The sequence below is a fragment of the Callorhinus ursinus genome, unplaced genomic scaffold (genome assembly GCF_003265705.2).
Source record: "Callorhinus ursinus isolate GAN/ISIS: 27379988/994484 unplaced genomic scaffold, GSC_fseal_2.0 scaffold2, whole genome shotgun sequence".
NCBI classification, from domain to species: Eukaryota; Metazoa; Chordata; class Mammalia; order Carnivora; family Otariidae; genus Callorhinus; species Callorhinus ursinus.
Window position 1 is genome coordinate 78032298 of NW_027397064.1, and position 17714 is coordinate 78050011.

General features: G+C 36.2%; 1 protein-coding gene across 1 annotated transcript in view; it reads left to right on the plus strand.

The window, feature by feature from the left end:
- The window catches only part of MMADHC (metabolism of cobalamin associated D), a 47647-nt gene extending 30199 nt beyond the window's left edge, over positions 1 to 17448 (plus strand). Inside the window, 5 exon segments of the mRNA XM_073884185.1 lie at positions 9064 to 9281; positions 12430 to 12535; positions 13077 to 13207; positions 16062 to 16148; positions 16895 to 17448. Of these exon segments, the coding sequence (XP_073740286.1) occupies positions 9064 to 9281; positions 12430 to 12535; positions 13077 to 13207; positions 16062 to 16148; positions 16895 to 17089 (737 nt within the window). The 3' untranslated portion in view covers positions 17090 to 17448.
- Positions 17449 to 17714: the final 266 nt, after the last annotated feature.

Genomic DNA, 17714 nt, shown 5'->3' on the forward strand with positions numbered 1-17714 from the left:
TAACTCTCTGGGTTTGTTTCTTTGTATTTTGAAAGTCAGCTTTGTCTACTGATCTTGAAAGTAGTGGCCTTATGAAAAAGAGGTCCTGTGGTGCCCTGTAGCACAGTGTGCCCTGTTCTCCAGAGTCAGGAATTTCATGCCTATCTCCATTGTGGGTTGCTTGCTCCCTACTGTTGTGGCTGAGCCTCATTTGCCTTCTGTCCAGTAGGCCGCAATGGCTGACTTTGCTTGTTCTCTGCAGGATTTGGTCCCTGTGCTGTCAAGGGGCCAGTCTGCAGTCAACAAAGAGACAACTACAATAGCCAGCAAGCTGTTGTATTTGGGCAGTATCAGCTGTCAACTAGACGCCCTCAGCCCATCTGCTAGGGCTGCAGTTGCACTGATTGGCAGGATGCTTTCTTTGCAGTGCCAGCTATAAGGTTCAGCTGCTGGGACTGAGTGTGCACAGGTGTGTGTGATTATCTTCCTTTCTTCCCCGGGCAGGACTCACTCTAGAGTGAGCCTGGTCCTTGCCAAGGCTGCTTGCAAGGTATTTCATGGCATGGTCTTCTTTGGCAGGATGCCTGCTGAGTGTGGTAGGTTGGAGGGGGCAAATCCACAGGAGAACACAGTAGCAGGGCACATGGCGCTAGCAAGACAGGTGGAGGAGTGCTCCTGCTAATTCCTGCAAATAGCCTGCTATCTAGGCTGAGGTTGGGCTTCTTTGAGAAACCTAAAGATCCCAGGCTCTTTTCAAGCTGCTGTTTATATTGTATTTCAACTGGGTTGTTTGTTGTGCTGTCTCTTCAAGAGCAGTGACTCAGTTTCAATCTCCTTCTGCCTCTCTTAGAGCTAAGTCCACTGATTTTTAAAGTAGCTACAGCTAAGTGTGGTTGATTGTAAAAAAATAAAATAATAAGCTCCTGTGCTTTTGAAAGCCAGACGTTATGCAGACTTCCCAGTGCAGGTCTCCCTCTCCTCCCCAAGCCTGAGGTGCCTAGTGTGGGCACTGCTCCTCTTCCTTCTCCATGATTGTGGAGTCCCTCTGATTTGTGGTTAGTGTCACTGGGGGTTTGGTTCCTGACTGCATCTTTGCCCCCGCTGCCCTTTAGGATGTGGCCTTCTCTTTACAGTTAACCAGTGGAAAGTCTGTTCTGCCAGTGTTCGGGTCGTTTTCAGAGGTAGTTGCTCTGATGTGGCTGTTACCTTGCTCTGTCCATGGGACAAAGTGAGCTCAGGATCCTTCTGCGCCATTTTCCCAGAAGTCCTCTAAACATGAATTTTTCTTGAATCAGTAACTTACCCACATCTACAGAGTCTGCTGCTTCTAATCCATTTTGCACATCACTATCATATTAATTCTAAAATATTTTCATCATATTACTTCCTTGGTAAATCTTGGTTATTTTCCACTGTTTTCACTAGCATTTCTCAAACTGTCCTCAAGCTATGCGTGATTGTTCAAGTTCTAAAAAAAATATTTTTTAGTTCTGTGAGTAGGCTTTAGTAAGTTTAAGAATTGCTGTTGCCACATTCCTATTTTAGAGGTTTAAAATGCACAATAAAATATTAAGGGAGGATTCATAGAAACTTAACCTAATATATCCTAAAGGGATTGCACACAGAAATCTTTTTACTTGCAATATATTATTTACAATGTCATGTAAGATGGCATACAGAGCCTTCCCTGGTTTTCTTTCCCCAGTTTTCTTTTATAACGTAATTTTTTGTTACTCCCCAATTTACATATTCTGAAGGCTAACCATATAATGTATCATAAATGAAAGATTTGTCATTTAAAATGTGTAAGAGTTTGTATCTTGAGTATATAAAGAATTTTTATAGATCACTGGAAGAAAACAACCAGTAGAAAGTCAAACAAATTTTTTTAAAATGGAATGAATAGGTATTCCTAGAAGAAAATTAAATAACCAGTCAGCACATAAAGATATGCTCAAATCCACTATTATGGGATATTTATTTTCTTTAAAGAGACTTAGATCTTAAAAGTTTTTAAAACTTCTTCAAAATACCTAATATCTTTGTTATAAGTTGGGGGAGAAGACAGTTAAGTATCCGCCAAACTGAGAAGGCACTTCGAGACCAGAAGATGAAGCTAGCCAGTCCACACAGTTTACAGAGTTTTATCTGGGCTGACTTACTGTCAGGTGGGATTGGGAAGAGGATAGTCCACAGCAGCTACATTCTGTGTAAAATCTGGACCTTAGTCCATGGATTTTATAGAGTGAGACTCGCAGAAGGACATTATAGTGAGATCAGAGGGTTCATACACACCTTAGAGGGCATGCATACATACACCTAATTGACAGCTAACCTTTAATTAGATCGTATGGCACCACCTGTGCATCAGGAAAGGGAAAGACTATATTATCTCTTAACAGATTTATGGAAGGCCAAAACAAGCCTTCCCCCATCCCAGCCTGGGAGGGCATTTCTGTGATATGTATATTAATCTTCAATGAGTCTACAGCATGTAGCCCGAAGAGGGGTGATTCAGCAAATGTGAACAAGATGGAGGATCAAAGATGAAGTCAGTTTTGTCAACACTCTTACAGTGTTTTACTTTGTGAACTGACTGCATCCAATCAGTTATTAGTGGCAATCTAGAGTCTGTTAGTGTGATCTGCAGACCAGTACCATCAGCATCATCTGGGGACGTGTTAGAAATGAGGAATCTTGAGCCCCACTCCAAACATACTGAATCAGATTCTGCATATTAACAAAGATCTCAGTTGATTCTTAAATACTTAAAACTTTGGGACGTATTAAACTAGAGTATTTGAGTTGAGAATTGTGGGACAGTGTCCAGCACAAAAGAATTCCATGATTGATGGGTGATATCTGTCATAGGTCTGGAAAAAGAGATATGGTGACACTTACGTAGTAGTGGGGTGGTCATTCTGTCATAGCCATTTCTAGTTCCTCACTTCTAGCAAAGTATTAAAAAATATTTTTATTGCCAACTAATTCAGCAGTTACCCTTTAAACAAAACTCCTGCTCTGAGTATTTTTTTGTTTTCTACTTTATTCTTTTCTGGATTTTTTAAGTTTTTCACAAGATAAGATATTTTTTAAGTAAAAGAGTCTGGTCTGTTCTTCTTCAGTATTAACTGCTGTGGCTGGTAAACAGGACATTATGTCACAATTGGTTGATAAAATATTTTTTTCCCAGTCCATTAATATTTTGTGCCCCAGGTAACAGCAGTTGGATGGCTCTCCCCAAGGGTAACCACTATTAAGTTTGGTATCTTTTAGATCTTTTTTTCTGTATTTAAAAATATAAATTAAGGATGTAAAATAAATGTCATATATGCTATTTTTTACTTACCTTTTTCTTCTAATGTAATATATCCTAGACTTTGTTCATTATCAGTAAACATTCTTTGTTTAAAAATTCAAGTGTAATTAACATACGTTATATTAGTTTTGGGTCTATAATTTAATAATTCTGTACGTTATTCACTGCTCATCACCTTAAGGTGTACTCTTAATCCCCTTCACCTATTTCACCCATCCCTCCCACCTACCTTTACTCTGGCAATCACTAGTTCTTTATATTTATTTAAGAGTCACTTTGTCTCTTTTTTTCCTCCTTGTTCATAGTTCTGTTTCTTAAATTTCACATGAGTGAGATCATACATTTTTGTCTTTACCTTTCTCATGTCTTATTATTATGCCCTCGAGATCCATCCATGTTGTTGCAAATGGCAAGATCTAATTCTTATTTGCTGCTAAGTAATCCAGTCTGTGTGTGTGTGTACACACATATACCACATCCTCTTTATCCATTCATCTATCAGACACTTGGGTTGCTTCTGTATCTTGGCTATTATAAATACTGCAATGAGCATAGGGGTACATATTTCTTTTCATATTAGTGTTTTTGTGTTCTTTAGTTAAATACCCAGTAGTGGAATTGCTATATGGTAATTCTTTTTCTTTTATTTTCTGAGGAAACTCCATACTGTTTTCCACCATGGCCGAACCAGCTTGCATTCTCACCAATAGTGCACAAGGGTTCCTTTTTCTCCACATCCTCGCCAAATTTGTTATTTCTTCAGTTTTTGATTTTAGCCATTCTGACAGGTATAAGGTGATATTTCATTATGGTTTTGATTTGCATTTCCCTGATGATTAGTGATGTTGAGCATCTTTTCAAGTGTCTTTTGACCCATCTTTTTGTCTTCTTCAGAGAAAATGTTCATATCTTCTGCCCATTTTTTAAATTTGATTATTGGGGTGGAAGGGGTTGATGTTAAGTTATAGAAGTTCTTTTTATATATTGGGTATTAACCCCTTATCAGAAATACCATTTGCAAGTATCTTCTCCCATTTAGTAAGGCTGCTTTTTTGGTTTGTAGTCTTTTTGTTTTGTTGATAGTTTTCTTCACTGTGCGAAAAACCTTTTTGTTTTGATACAGTCCAATAGTTTAATTTTGCTTTTGTTTCCCTTGCCAAAGGATATCTAGAAAAATGTTTCTACAGCTGAGGACAAAGAGATTACTGCCTGTTTTTTTCTAAGAGTTTTATGGTTTCAAGTCTCACATTGAGATCTTTAATCCATTTTGAGTTTATTCTGTGTATGGTGTAAGAAAGTGGTGCAGTTTCATTACTTTTGCTTGTAATTGTCACTGTTTAAGACTATCTTTCTCCCATTACATATTGTTGCCTCCTTTGTTGTAGATTAATTGACCACAAAAGTGTGGGTTTATTTCTGGACTCTCTATTGTGTTCCATTGATCAGTGTGTCTGTTTTTGTGCTGATGCCACACTGTTGTTTTGATTACTACAGCTTTGTAATGTATCTTAAAATCTGGGATTGTGATATTTCCAGCTTTGTTCTTCTTTCTCAAGATTGTTTTGGCTATTCAGGGTCTTTTTTGGTTCCATACGAAGTTTAGGATTATTTGTTCTAGTTCTATGAAAAATGCTGTTGGTGTTTTGATAGGAATTGCATTAAATCTGTAGATTGCTTTGGGTAGTATGGACATTTTTAGCAATATTGGTTCTCCCAGTCCATGAGTATCACGTATCTTTTCATTTGTGGTATCTTCAGTTTCTTTAATCAGTATTTTATAGTTTTCAGAGTTGGGTTGTCTTTCACCTCCTTGGTTAAGTATATTCCCAGGTATTTTATTCTTTTTGATGCAATTGTAAATGGGATTTTGTTTTCTTAATTTCTCTTTCTGCTACTTTTATTAATGTATAGAAATGCAACGGATTTCTGTGTATGTGTTTATATATATGTGTGAATGTATATCTGTGTGTGTACATACATATTTTTTTCCAGCAATTGCACTAAGTATTTACCTAAAGGAATACAAAAATGCTAATTCAAAGTGATACATGCACCTCATTGTTTATAGCAGCATTATCTGCAGTAGTTAAATTATGGAAACAGCCCAAATGTCCATCAACTGATGATAAAGATGATTAGCCATAAGAAAGAGTGAAATCTTGGTACTTGCAATGACATGGATGGAGCTAGAGAGTATTATGCCAAGTGAAATAAATAGAAAAAGATAAATAACATGATTTCACTCATGTGGAATTTAAGAAACAAGCAAAGGGGCACCTAGGTGGCTCAGTCGTTTAAGCTTCCAACTCTTGGTTTCGGCTCAGGTCATGGTCTCAGAGTAGTGAGATCGAGCCCTGCATCAGGCTCAACACTCTGGGGAATCAGCTTGAGATTCTCTTCCTCGCCCCCTCTACCCCTCCCCTGCTTTCTCTCATGCTTGCTCTCTCAACTAAATCTTTAAAAAACAAGAAATGAGCAAAGGGAGTTTTTTGATTACTGATTCGATGTCATTGCTAGTAATCAGTCTATTCAAATTTTTTAATTCTTCTAGATTCAGTTTTGGAAGGTTAATGTTTCTAGGAATTTATTCATTTCTTGTAGGTTGTCCAAATTGTTGGCATATAATTTTTCCTAATACTCTTATAATGCTTGTGTTCCAATGGTGTCCGTTGTTATTTCTCCTCCTTCATTTCTAATTTTGTCTTCTTTCTTTGATGAGTCTGAGTGAAGGTTTATCAATTTTGTTGATCTTTTCAAAGAACCAGCTCCTGGTTTCACTGTTTTTGGGTGGTGGTTTTGTTTTTTGTTTTTTTTTTTTTTTTTTTGGTCCCTGTTTTATTTATTTTTGCTCTACTTTTCATTCTTTCCTTCTTTCTCTTGGCTTTTGATTTTGTTCTTTTTTTAGCTTCTTTAGGTGTAAGTTTAGGTTATTTATTTGAGATTTTTCTTCTTGAGATGGGCCTGTATTGTTATAATCCTTTCTCTTAGTACAGGTTTTGAGGAATCCCAAGATTTTTGACTGTTGTGTTTTTCATTTTGATTTGTCTCCATGTATTTCCTCTTTGATTTCTTGGTTGACGTATTCATTCATTGTTTAGTAGCATTTTATTTAGCTTCCATGTATTTGTATTCTTTCCAGATTTCTTTTTATACTTAATTTCTAGTTTCAGTGTTGTGGTGGGAAAAGATACATGATATGATTTCAGTCAAATTTATTGAGACTTCTTTTGTAGCCTATCATGTGATCTATTCTGGAGAATGTTCCATGTGCCCCTGTAAAGAATGTATATTCTGTTTTTCATGGAATGTTTTGAATATTATATCCGTTGATATAAGTGGGGTGTAAAGTCCTCTACTATTGTACTACTGTCAGCTTCTTCCTTGTCAATAGTTTTATGTATGTAGTTGCTCTCATGTTGGGTGCAAAAGTATTTACAATTGTTAAGCCTGACTTAAGGTGATGAACTCTTTTTCTCTTGTTTGGGAAACTTTTATCGCTCCTTCTGTTCTGAATGATAGCCATGCTGGATAGAGTATTCTTGGTTGCAGGATTTTTTCTTTTCAGCACTTTGAATATATCATGCCACTCTCTTCTGCACTGCACCGTTTCTGCTTAGAATCAGATGATAGCCTTATGGGATTTCCCTTGTGTGTGACTGCTCTCTTTTCTCTTACTGCTTTAAAAGTTCTCTATCACTCCTTTTTCCATTTTAAGTATTATGTGTCTTAGTGTGGACTGTTTTAGGTTGATTTTGTTGGTGGCTCTCTGTGTCTCCTGGATCTAGATAGGAATTTCCTGTCTCAGGTTTGGAAGGTTTTCAGCTGTTATTTCTTCATATAAATTTTCTGCCCCCTTTTCTCTTTCTGGGATCTCTGTAATATGACTGTTATTACACTTGTGGTGTTGCTGAGTTCCCTTTTTCTCTCTCTCCTGTTCAGCTTGGTTGCTTTCCATTACCCTGTCTTCCCAGTCGCTGATCCATTCGTCTACCTCCTCAAATGTGCTGTTCATTCCCTGTAGTATATTTTTTATTTTAGTCATTGAGTATATCTCTGACTAGTTCTTTTTATATTTTTATCCCTTTGTTGAAGTTCTAAGATCCTCCACTCTTATCAGGCATATTGCTTATCTATATTTCATTTAGCTCTTTTGCTTGGTATTTCATTTGGGACATAGTCCTCTTTCTCCTCGTTTTGTTTCTCTGTGTTTTTCCCTATTTATTTAGAAAGTAAGATACATCTCTTGATCTTTAAAGTAGTGGCTTTATGAAGAAAAGGTCCTGTGGTGCCCTGTAGCACACCGTCCCCTCTTCTCCAGAACCAAGCACCTGAGGGGTAACTTTTATATGAATTTTGTGCACCATACTGTTGTGGCTCAGCCGCATTTGCCTTCAGTCCAGTCAGCTCCAAATGTCCATTTTGCTTATTGTGGGCAGGGTCTGGTCCCTATGCTGTTAAGGGCCTATGTGGGGCAGGGAAGGGCTTATAGTTGAACAGTATCAGTAATCAGTCCAGATGCCTGCCTTCAGACCATTAGCAGGGGCTGAAATTGCACAGAAGTACAGGGCACTATCTTTGTCTTTCTTTTGAGAGGCTTTGTTGATTAGTGGGGCCAAGAGATCAGATGTCTGTCTAAGTCAGTCTGCTGGTGCTGCAGTCAGACAGATGTGTGTGATTATCTGACGCACTCCCCAGGGCAAGAGTTATTTTGGAGTGATAGTGTTCACTATCAGGGCTTCTTGTAAGATGAGACCTGGCTGGAGCTGCTTTGCAGGGACTCCTGCCCAGTGGGGCTTCTTGAATGGAGTGATTCAACAGGAGAATGCAGGAGTGAGTGCACAGTGTTAGTAAGCTATGTGGAAGGTGTTTACATTGGTTCCATAAATGTCTGGGAGGGAGAGAAATTGCACCTGCCCGCTCTTTTGTTCTTGGAGAAGTTTCCTACAGATCTTTGCTTCTCCAACACAGATTCTTCTCAACACAGATTGAGATTATTAAAAAAAAAAAACTCCTTCATGTATACCCCAGGCACTTTTCAAACTTCTGCTTCTATGCTGTATCCAGTGGGGATTGTTTATTATGCTCTCTTTTTTAAGGGTGGGGACTCAGTTTCCCGTCACCCTCTGGCTCTCCTACAGCTAAACCCACTAACTAAAAACCTTTGAAGCTAAGCCCCACTGATTTTCAAAGCCAGATGTTATAGGGACTTGTATTCTCAGTGGGGGTCCCTCATGTCTGGGGTACCTGGTATGGGGTCTTTTCCTCTCCCTTCTCTTTGCTTCTCCCTCCTGTTTGTGGTTAGTCTTGGTTTGGTTTCAAACTGTGTCTCTGCCCCTCCTATCATTTCTGATTGACTTATTCTCTGTGATTAACCCAGATTCCTGGGTTAGTTGCACTGATGTGGTTGTTACCTAGGTGTTTGTGTTAAGGAGGTGTACTTAGGATTCGCCTACTTTGCTATCTTCCCAGGCTCCTTCCAAAATTTACTATATTCTTTTTAATGACTTATCGGGCATTACATAACATGGATTACTATACTTTATTATATCCTTCTCCTGATAATGGACTTACGTTTGAGCCAGAAACTGGTTACTTTGATCTTTTTTTTTTTAAATGACATAAAACTAATTTATGTTCACACAAGAAAGCAAATTTCAAAGATCTGTTGGTTTTGTAAAAAATACCTAGTTAGAAGAATATTCTTTCAGTCCACCAGTGCACTTGACTATTGGAGAAAATGGATTCATTTTGTTGTTCCTCTTCAGGCTCTCGAACAGTATGGCCTGATGAAACTATGGGACCATTTGGACCTCAGGATCAGAGATTCCAGCTTCCTGGGAACATAGGTTTTGACTGTCATCTCAATGGGACCACATCACAGAAGAAAAGCCAGGTTCATAAAACTTTACCTGATATTCTAGCAGAACCTTTATCAAGTGAAAGACACGAGTTTGTGATGGCACAGTATGTGAATGAATTTCAGGTAAATTGTGAATATCATTCTGTTTTTCTGATCATTAATACTATATTAATTTCTGATAATTGTGAGCATATTACTTTAATTGAAAAATTTTTAAAATCTTAATTCTAGCATATTCAAAAACAACATATATAGCTTTTAAAAACTTGGCATTGTTCTATACATGTTTGCTATATAATTTTTTTCAAAAGATTTTGTTCATGGGTTAAAGAGCCCAGGAAGAGGAGCTGGGGGGGTGGTGGGCAGAAGGAGAGGGAGACACAGGCTCCCCACCCTGAGCAGGGAGCCTGACATGGGGCTCAATCCTGGGACCCCAGGACCATGACCTGAACAGAGGGCAGATGCTTAACCAACTGTGCCACCCAAGTGCCTCTAATTTTTTTTTTTTTTTTTTAAGATTTTATTTATTAGCAAGCACACAGAGGGAGAGGGAGAAGCAGACTCCCCACCGACCAGAGAGTCTGACTCGGGGCACCATCCTAGAACCCTGAGATCATGACCTGAGCCACCCAGGTTCCCCCCCCTTTTTTTACTTTAGATTACAGTCTCTTGTAGGTAAATAGTTCTTCAAAAATACATTGTTCACTTTATATCTGTATTACTAAAAATAAACAGTATAATTTTTATATGGAACAAATTCCAACTAGTTTTACACTCCTCTAGGCATTTAAAACTTAAGAATTTCAGAGCTCTCAAAATTTTCTTAAGATATAGTAACTAAAAAAGATTTATAAATAGGTTTTTGGTGGTGGTGGTGGTTTTGTTTTGTTTTGTTTTGAATGAGTCCTTAAACGGGTATTGCAGGGGTGCCTGGCTGGCTCAGTCAGTAAAGCATGCTACTCTTGATCCAGAGTCTGTGAGCTCAGGCCCCACATTGGGCGAAGAGCTTACTTTAAAAGGGCGGGGGAGGTGGAGAGCGTGCCTGGGTGGCTCAGTCGATTAAGCGTCTGCCTTCAGCTCAGGTCATGATCCCAGGGTCCTGGGATCAAGCCATGCGTTGTGCTCTCTGGTTCAGCAGGGGTCTGCTTCTTCCTCCCACTGCTCTTGCTCATGTGCACGCTCTCTTTCAAATGAATAAATAAAATTTAAAAATTATAAAAAGGGGGTAAAAATAAACTGATGTTGCTCACCTAAATGGAAAGTTACAAATGGAAAGTTACATGCAATTCAGAGTTTCTGTCAAACCCCTAACCCGTACCATTTTCTGAATTTCTACATAGTTTCAGGCTGATTTTTTTATCAAAGCTATAATATTTATAGCAATAGCCCCTTATAGTTATTATGGTTTATATCAGATAACCTAACATTTGGAGACAGTTGACCTCCCCTGACATTTTATCTCCAATAATTCCTTCTCTGTCTTCTTGTCTCCTCCTCTGCCACTTATGTTATTTCCCATGTGTTTCTGTCCATCTTACTTGAATTATTCCCTGGTCACTTAATTCCTTGGCTTCCTAACTTTTTCTGTTTCTGACATTTCTGATTCTATATTTCTCTCTGCCTGCCAAACATCATTATCTGAGTGTCTTAAAATTCCCTAGATTTTATATATCTCATACTTAGGTTCCCCACGCCTCAAAACCTGTCCTTACTCCCGTTATCAATAGCATAACTGACTTAGTCATTCTCCCACTGTCCCAAGACAAAAATTATACTGCCAAACTGGGCTCCTCTCTCCATCATATCCCCATAGAGAGTGACAAAATTTAATTTCTTCCACTTCTGAAGTAACTTTTAAATTATTTGTGTCCTTTCACTTCCCACTAATAAAGCCAGCGTTCAAGGCCTCCATATCTCTCCTCAATTCTTAGAGACATTATAGCAAGATGGACTATGAAGCTAGGATAAATCTTGCTTCAAAGGTTAGGTCTGTTTTTTCCTTAATTTTGTGACCTTGAGAAAGCTACTTAATATTTTGAGCCTGTTTCTTTATATGTAAAATGGGGCACCTGGGTGGCTCAGATGGTTAAGCATCTGCCTTCGGCTCAGGTCATGATCCCAAAGGTCCTGGGATCGAGTCCCGCATCGGGGTCCCTCCTTGGAAGGGGGGCCTGCTTCTTCCTCTCCCTCTGTTGCTCCCCCTGCTTGTGCTCTTTCACTCTCTCTGTCAAATAAATAAAATCTTTAAAAATAAAATGGGGGATAATAATACCTAGCCTGCAAAGTTGCTATGAGGATTAAATGTGAAAGTGTACATAAAACACTTAAATACACTGTGATCAGTCAATATTGGCTGTTACTGGTCTATTGCCTGCACAGTAATACTAGCATTATCTTTTTATATCTGATCTTGCTATTCTTCATTGTTTATAAACTAAAGTCAAGATTTTTTAATGTGGCAGAAATGACTTTCCACAATTTTGATCCCTTATCTTTACCACTTCATCTCCTGCTCCTCCCTCTGCACTCAAATCACAGTATACCTTTTTGGTTTGGTTTGTTTTGTACCATTCTCTTTGACCATTGAATGTGCTTACAGTGTTTCTATCTCTTGGTGGGCTGTTTTTCCTCCTGAGTTTCTAACCTCCTTTCTTCCTATTCTTTACATACCACACATACACATTAATTAACATGTAGTTCAAATACAATTTCAACCTTTTCCTGATTTTCCCCTATATACTGCCAGAAGACTTCCTTCGTAACTCTGTAGCACTTTTCATATTGGATTACATTTATTTGTTCATGCTATTTTTCTTCTTCTCACTCTTTTAAACCTAAGAGTGAAGGCTGGATTTTTTACCATTGGGGGGCTGCTCTTGTCATAATGTCTGATGTATAGTAGGTGCCCTATAAATTTCAGTTGAATAGAAGCTTCTAAACTCATCCTGTAGGAGAGGCTATATATTTAAGCATGCTATTTTGTAAGTTAGTGTGATTATCACCATTTTACAAAAGAAAGGATAAATATCAAAATATCAGAAAAGGTAATATTGTAAGAATTGTCATGGCATTTTAGTTTCTTAGCCAACTTCTACTCATATCAAGTCTTAGAATATTAGCATATTTATATGTTCATTTTGAAGTTTTTAAATCTTTATTACCCCACCACCAGTTAATTATTTTGAAAAACTTTTCAGGGAATACAAGTTTATAACAGATCAGGTATTTTATTTGAACTCCAGCTTTTATTTATATGTCTTATTCCTCTTAGGGTAGTAATGCACCTGTTGAACAAGAAATCAGCAGTGCGGAAACTTACTTCGAAAATGCCAAAGTAGAGTGTGCAATCCAGACATGTCCAGAATTGCTGCGAAGAGGTATAGTGTGCTTCATACATTTACACTATCTGTATTAGGTAATGTCACTAATTTTCTAATATGTTAAATAATGGACTCCGTAGAAATTGCAATACTTTGTAACTTAATATTTTAATATGTCTGGCCAGAAAAGATTACATGGCCAAGGTAAGGTCTTTCAGATGTACCCTGACAGCTATAGACTTTTCCCCTTCCTTCAACTTCTGGGTGATTATTATAGCTATAATTTCATGATCATAATCTCAGTAATACATAACACTGAGAAAATTTTAATAAACTTTTTTTTGAAAATTACAAGACCAATAACAGGTAACCTTACTTGCTCTTCAGAATTGTTGACAGCAGTATTTCAGTTCAGCAAGAGCAGAAGTTAACCAAAAGTTCACTTCAAATTCTTTTTCAAAAATAGTATGTATTTATCAACCTAACATCCCACGATAACTTAATCATCATTTTTCTAAAGAAATACTTTCATTTTTTTTTTCTTTTAAAAGCAGTATAGAAAACATTTTCTCCCTGGAATTTTTATTCTTATTTATAGATTTTGAGTCACTGTTTCCAGAAGGAGCTACCAACAAACTAATGATTCTGACTATAACACAGAAAACTAAGAATGATATGACTCTTTGGAGCGAAGAGGTAGAAAATGAAAGAGAAATGCTGTTAGAAAAGGTAATTCTTTCTATTGCTGACAATTTAAATTTTATGATATTTAAATACCAGTGAACCAACATTTTAAAATGATGGGTATCTTTTTAGCGTTTATTAATTCTCTGCTAATGTAATGTATTTCAGTACTAAAGGACTTTTACATCTTTTCTGAGAATAAAAATGCCATCTTTGTTTTAGAATCTTCGAAAAACTTAGATTCTGTCTAGTACTTTCTTCAACTTTTTTTGAATTTGAGAAATACAGTAAAAATGGCAAAAAAGTAAAATTCACTCTTCATACCCATCACTCACTTTCTTTAAAGCAAGTGTAAAAATGGCAAAAAAGTAAAATTAACTCTTCATACCCATCACTCACTTCCTTTAAAGCAAGTCAAGTAAAAAGTGTTATGGTTTATTCCTTGAAGACTGGAATAATTTTCAGTGTACAGTACAGTAATAAAGTCTTATATACCCACATTTTTTCCCTGTCCTTTGCTTTTTAGCTAACTATATTTGAAAAAAATTCCCTTTACTAATTTCCATGTAAGATGATATTAGCAATTTTTTTATATTTTTAGGATCGGATGTATGGTTCATTTCATTTGTAAATTATAATTTATATATTGAACAGAATCTCTTAGGATAATGACTTCATACTAAAATGTCCCACATATAACTTTGCTAATAAATTTCATGTAGTTATGATCATAAGGAAGTTTCATGCTAGTTAATAAGGAAGTTACAGAGAGGCATAAGAACTGTCTGATTTTAAAGAGATCTGAATTTAGAGAGTTGAAATTTAGGCAGAACTCAGACATTTTCTATTTACCTATTAGGGCAGTATTTACTAATATTTATACTTACCATTGCTATCATTTAGTCATTAGAACGCTCTCAAATGTGCATTGCATTATTGGTCCTAATTTCTAATGAGTTGGATTCTGAACCTCATTTGATAATGACCCCAGTATAATTGTCAGTTTTTTATAACCAATTTCAGGGTTTTGAAATGTCATAATTGTTTTTAATTTTATAATGACTAAAGCTGTTTTTTATCCCCCATGGAAGAATTTTTCTATTTTAGATACGTTAGTGAACCACCTATAGTTTACTGTCAGTAGATATTTTATGTTCTGTAGTTTAAATCTATTGGGTTTTTTTCCACCAGATGTCAGTGTTTGCTGTTGATGAGCAGAAATCTTAAGAGAAATACTTAAACTTTTACCAACATTTGTAGTTTTGTTTCTGTTCATTAAACTGATATATTTTCTAATGACTTTTCTAGACCATATTCAGTTGGTTTCTCATTTAAGAATTAAGAGGATTAATGAAATTCAACAATAAGTGCAAATATTAAGTATGAAGATAATGAAAAACATTAATATTGTATTCTTTACATTTTATAAGAAAGTGCTGGGAAAAAGTAAATTAACTTGTTTCCTCTATACAGGAAAAAGTTTGCTGATTCCTGCTAAAGAGCCACATAGTAAATTTTTAGGCTTAATAGGTTATAGGGTCTCAACTACTCAACTCTACCCTCATATTGTTAAAACAACCATAGACAATATATAAACGAACAGACATGGATATATTCCAGTGAAACCGTACTTACACATACAGGTACCCAGCTGGATTTGGCCTTCAGGCTACAAGTTGCTAATCTCTTATTTCAGGATATGGCCCGTCTTCCTCAGGCTTAAACTTTTGGGAATCTGAGCTAGATGCCAGACGTTCTCAGTGAGGTCTTAACACTCCGTGTGGGCCAGAAATCTATGTTACCTAGCACTGCACCAACCTCTGGTAACACCATTGAGCCCTCAGACGCCAGTTGGCACTCTCTGCGAGGCCAGTTCTTCAAGGAATTTTGCCTTGGGAGTGCACAACTCCACCCTTGGCTACTGACCCAGGGTGAATTACTCTGTGCATCTCTCTTCCAGTACCCTAACCCACAAATTCCAGATGCTTCAGCAGAACTCTTGCTTTCTACCTCCTTAGCTTAGTGACACCATCACTTTGCTTGGAATCTTCTCCTTTGCCCTGTGACAAACAGTGTTCCAGACAGAGAGCTAGAACAAATACTGGGACCACCTAATTTGTTGCCCTTCTCTCCAGGATTAGTTTGACTACTGTTCAGGATTTAAAACCATTACCTCATATATTTTAGTCTGATTTACAGCTTTCAGCAGATTGCAAGTTTGATAGCTGTTATTCTTTTATGGCCAGAAGTGCTTTTAAACATTTATGGTTTGTCCTTTTTTTAACACTCTAATCTGGTTTTAATATTTTTTACTGCCTTTTTCACTGCTTAGACTTCTGATAAACCTAGTAAGAACATCATAGGAATTACAAAGTAGGATGGTGAGGCCAAGATTTTGAATAGGTGATAACAGATACATGGTCTGTAATAATTATGTACTGTACAAAAAAATGGTATTTAGTAAAAATTATGTATCATGGATAGATGTTTTTGTAATACAAATACGTTTTTAGACAACATTCAAATGAATGAATGGTTCATATCTTTTCATTATGAATATTTTGTTTTCCCTTTCTTATTTTTATAATACAAAAATAGTAACTATATTTTCTAATTCGTGGCAAATTTGGGAGTTATTAGCACAGAACTGATTAGAAATTGTTCCTAAAATAGGAAATAATTTAGAAGAAAAAATACACAATTTAGACTTTCTGAAGGAAACGAAAGTGTTAAATGAACCATTAATTTTTTGGACTGGCAAAAATAATCTTAAGACTTTATATTAGTTGTATTTTCTAATTAATCTTGAGTTCTCTATCTGAAGCAAAAGATATTTAAAATTTTATTTTTCAACATTCTGTAAGGATGCTATCTCCATATTTTGTCTTTTTCTATGCAGTTCATTAATGGTGCTAAGGAAATTTGCTATGCTCTTCGAGCTGAAGGCTATTGGGCTGACTTTATTGACCCATCATCTGGTTTGGCAGTGAGTAATTTCATTTTGAAAACCAGATTAATTTGAAGTAGGAATGTTTTATTATAAAATTGTTAAATGATCTATTTCTACCAAAGTTATCATTAATTTAAAGACAGTTTTTAAACCTTACAACTTTGCCCAAAGAAGTACCAGTTTGAGTCAGTTCAATTACAACCTTTGAGGGACCACCATCACTTAGTTAAGTTTTTCTGTCTTTATTATTCTTCATCCTCACTAGTAAATACTTTCACATTAATGAATTTGGTAGTTACAAATTAGCAATCATAGTTTAAGGAAGAAAACTTTTTAGAATTAAAATATGGGTGTTAAAAGAATATTTATAAATGTTAACTTCCAGGAAGTATGTTTCTGACATTCTACTTCGAAGAAAATAAGAACCACTATTGTCACATTTTATATTCTGGTTGTAGCTTTCAGTTACAAATAATGAAGTTCTTTGTATCTTAAGATAGGAATATAGACTATTCCTTTCCAAGTCAAGTAACATTGTATAATGTTAAGCCTTTGGTTCTGGCTAACATGTAATTTGCTAGGATTATTGGTTTCACATTTCCAGAAGCACAGGTATTGGATGAAGCAGAAATGTTTGGTCACATGCAGTACCTAAACTGCCCTTTTTATTTCTTGATTTTTTAAATATTTGAAGCATTAAAGTAGGTATGTGTTCATGTTTACATAAAAACTATTACCTCATTGTGTTTCTTGCTAATGAATATGACTTTTATTCCCTCCAGTTTTTTGGACCATATACAAACAACACTCTTTTTGAAACAGATGAACGCTATCGACATTTAGGATTCTCTGTGGATGATCTTGGCTGCTGTAAAGTGATTCGTCATAGGCTCTGGGGTACCCATGTGGTTGTAGGAAGTATCTTCACTAATGCAACACCAGACAGCCATATTATGAAGAAATTAGGTGGAAACTAACAGTAATGTCAAATTATTGGCTGTACTATTTATACGTACCTTTTGGGTTGATCTATAAACAGAAGCTTCAGTTTTTTAAATTTACTTATTTTTAGGTATTTATTTCGACATTTATGGGTTTACAGCATTGGCAAATGGTATATGATTTTTAAATCTCAAATGTTTATTCATACTATCATTGAATACATGTTGATCACATCCACATTGTATAGAATGTGGTAGTTAACGTGTAACCAGGACATGATTTCATTATTTCTTCCCTTTATTGGAAAAACCTGTTTTATTTTTCTCTAAAATCGCACATTTGGATCTGTTTTTTCATTGCAATATTTTTAAAATAAATGCAATCGAGAATTCTAGATTTAATGTAGCTTTAAATTTTCTTAAGTGTTGTGGTAGCATGTATTACTTTGAAGTAGTGTTTGGGCCAGAAAAGAATAAGGATAATACTACATCTTTAAAGACTGACTCTCATTCTTACACATACTAAAAAAAGAATCCTTAACTCCTGGATTGAGGCAGATAAATGTAGGTTATTCTGACAAAACAGTGCTTCAGCTGCTAAATCATGTGTCTCCATTTTAGTAAGAGATAGAAACTATGATACGTTACAAAGAATCATCTT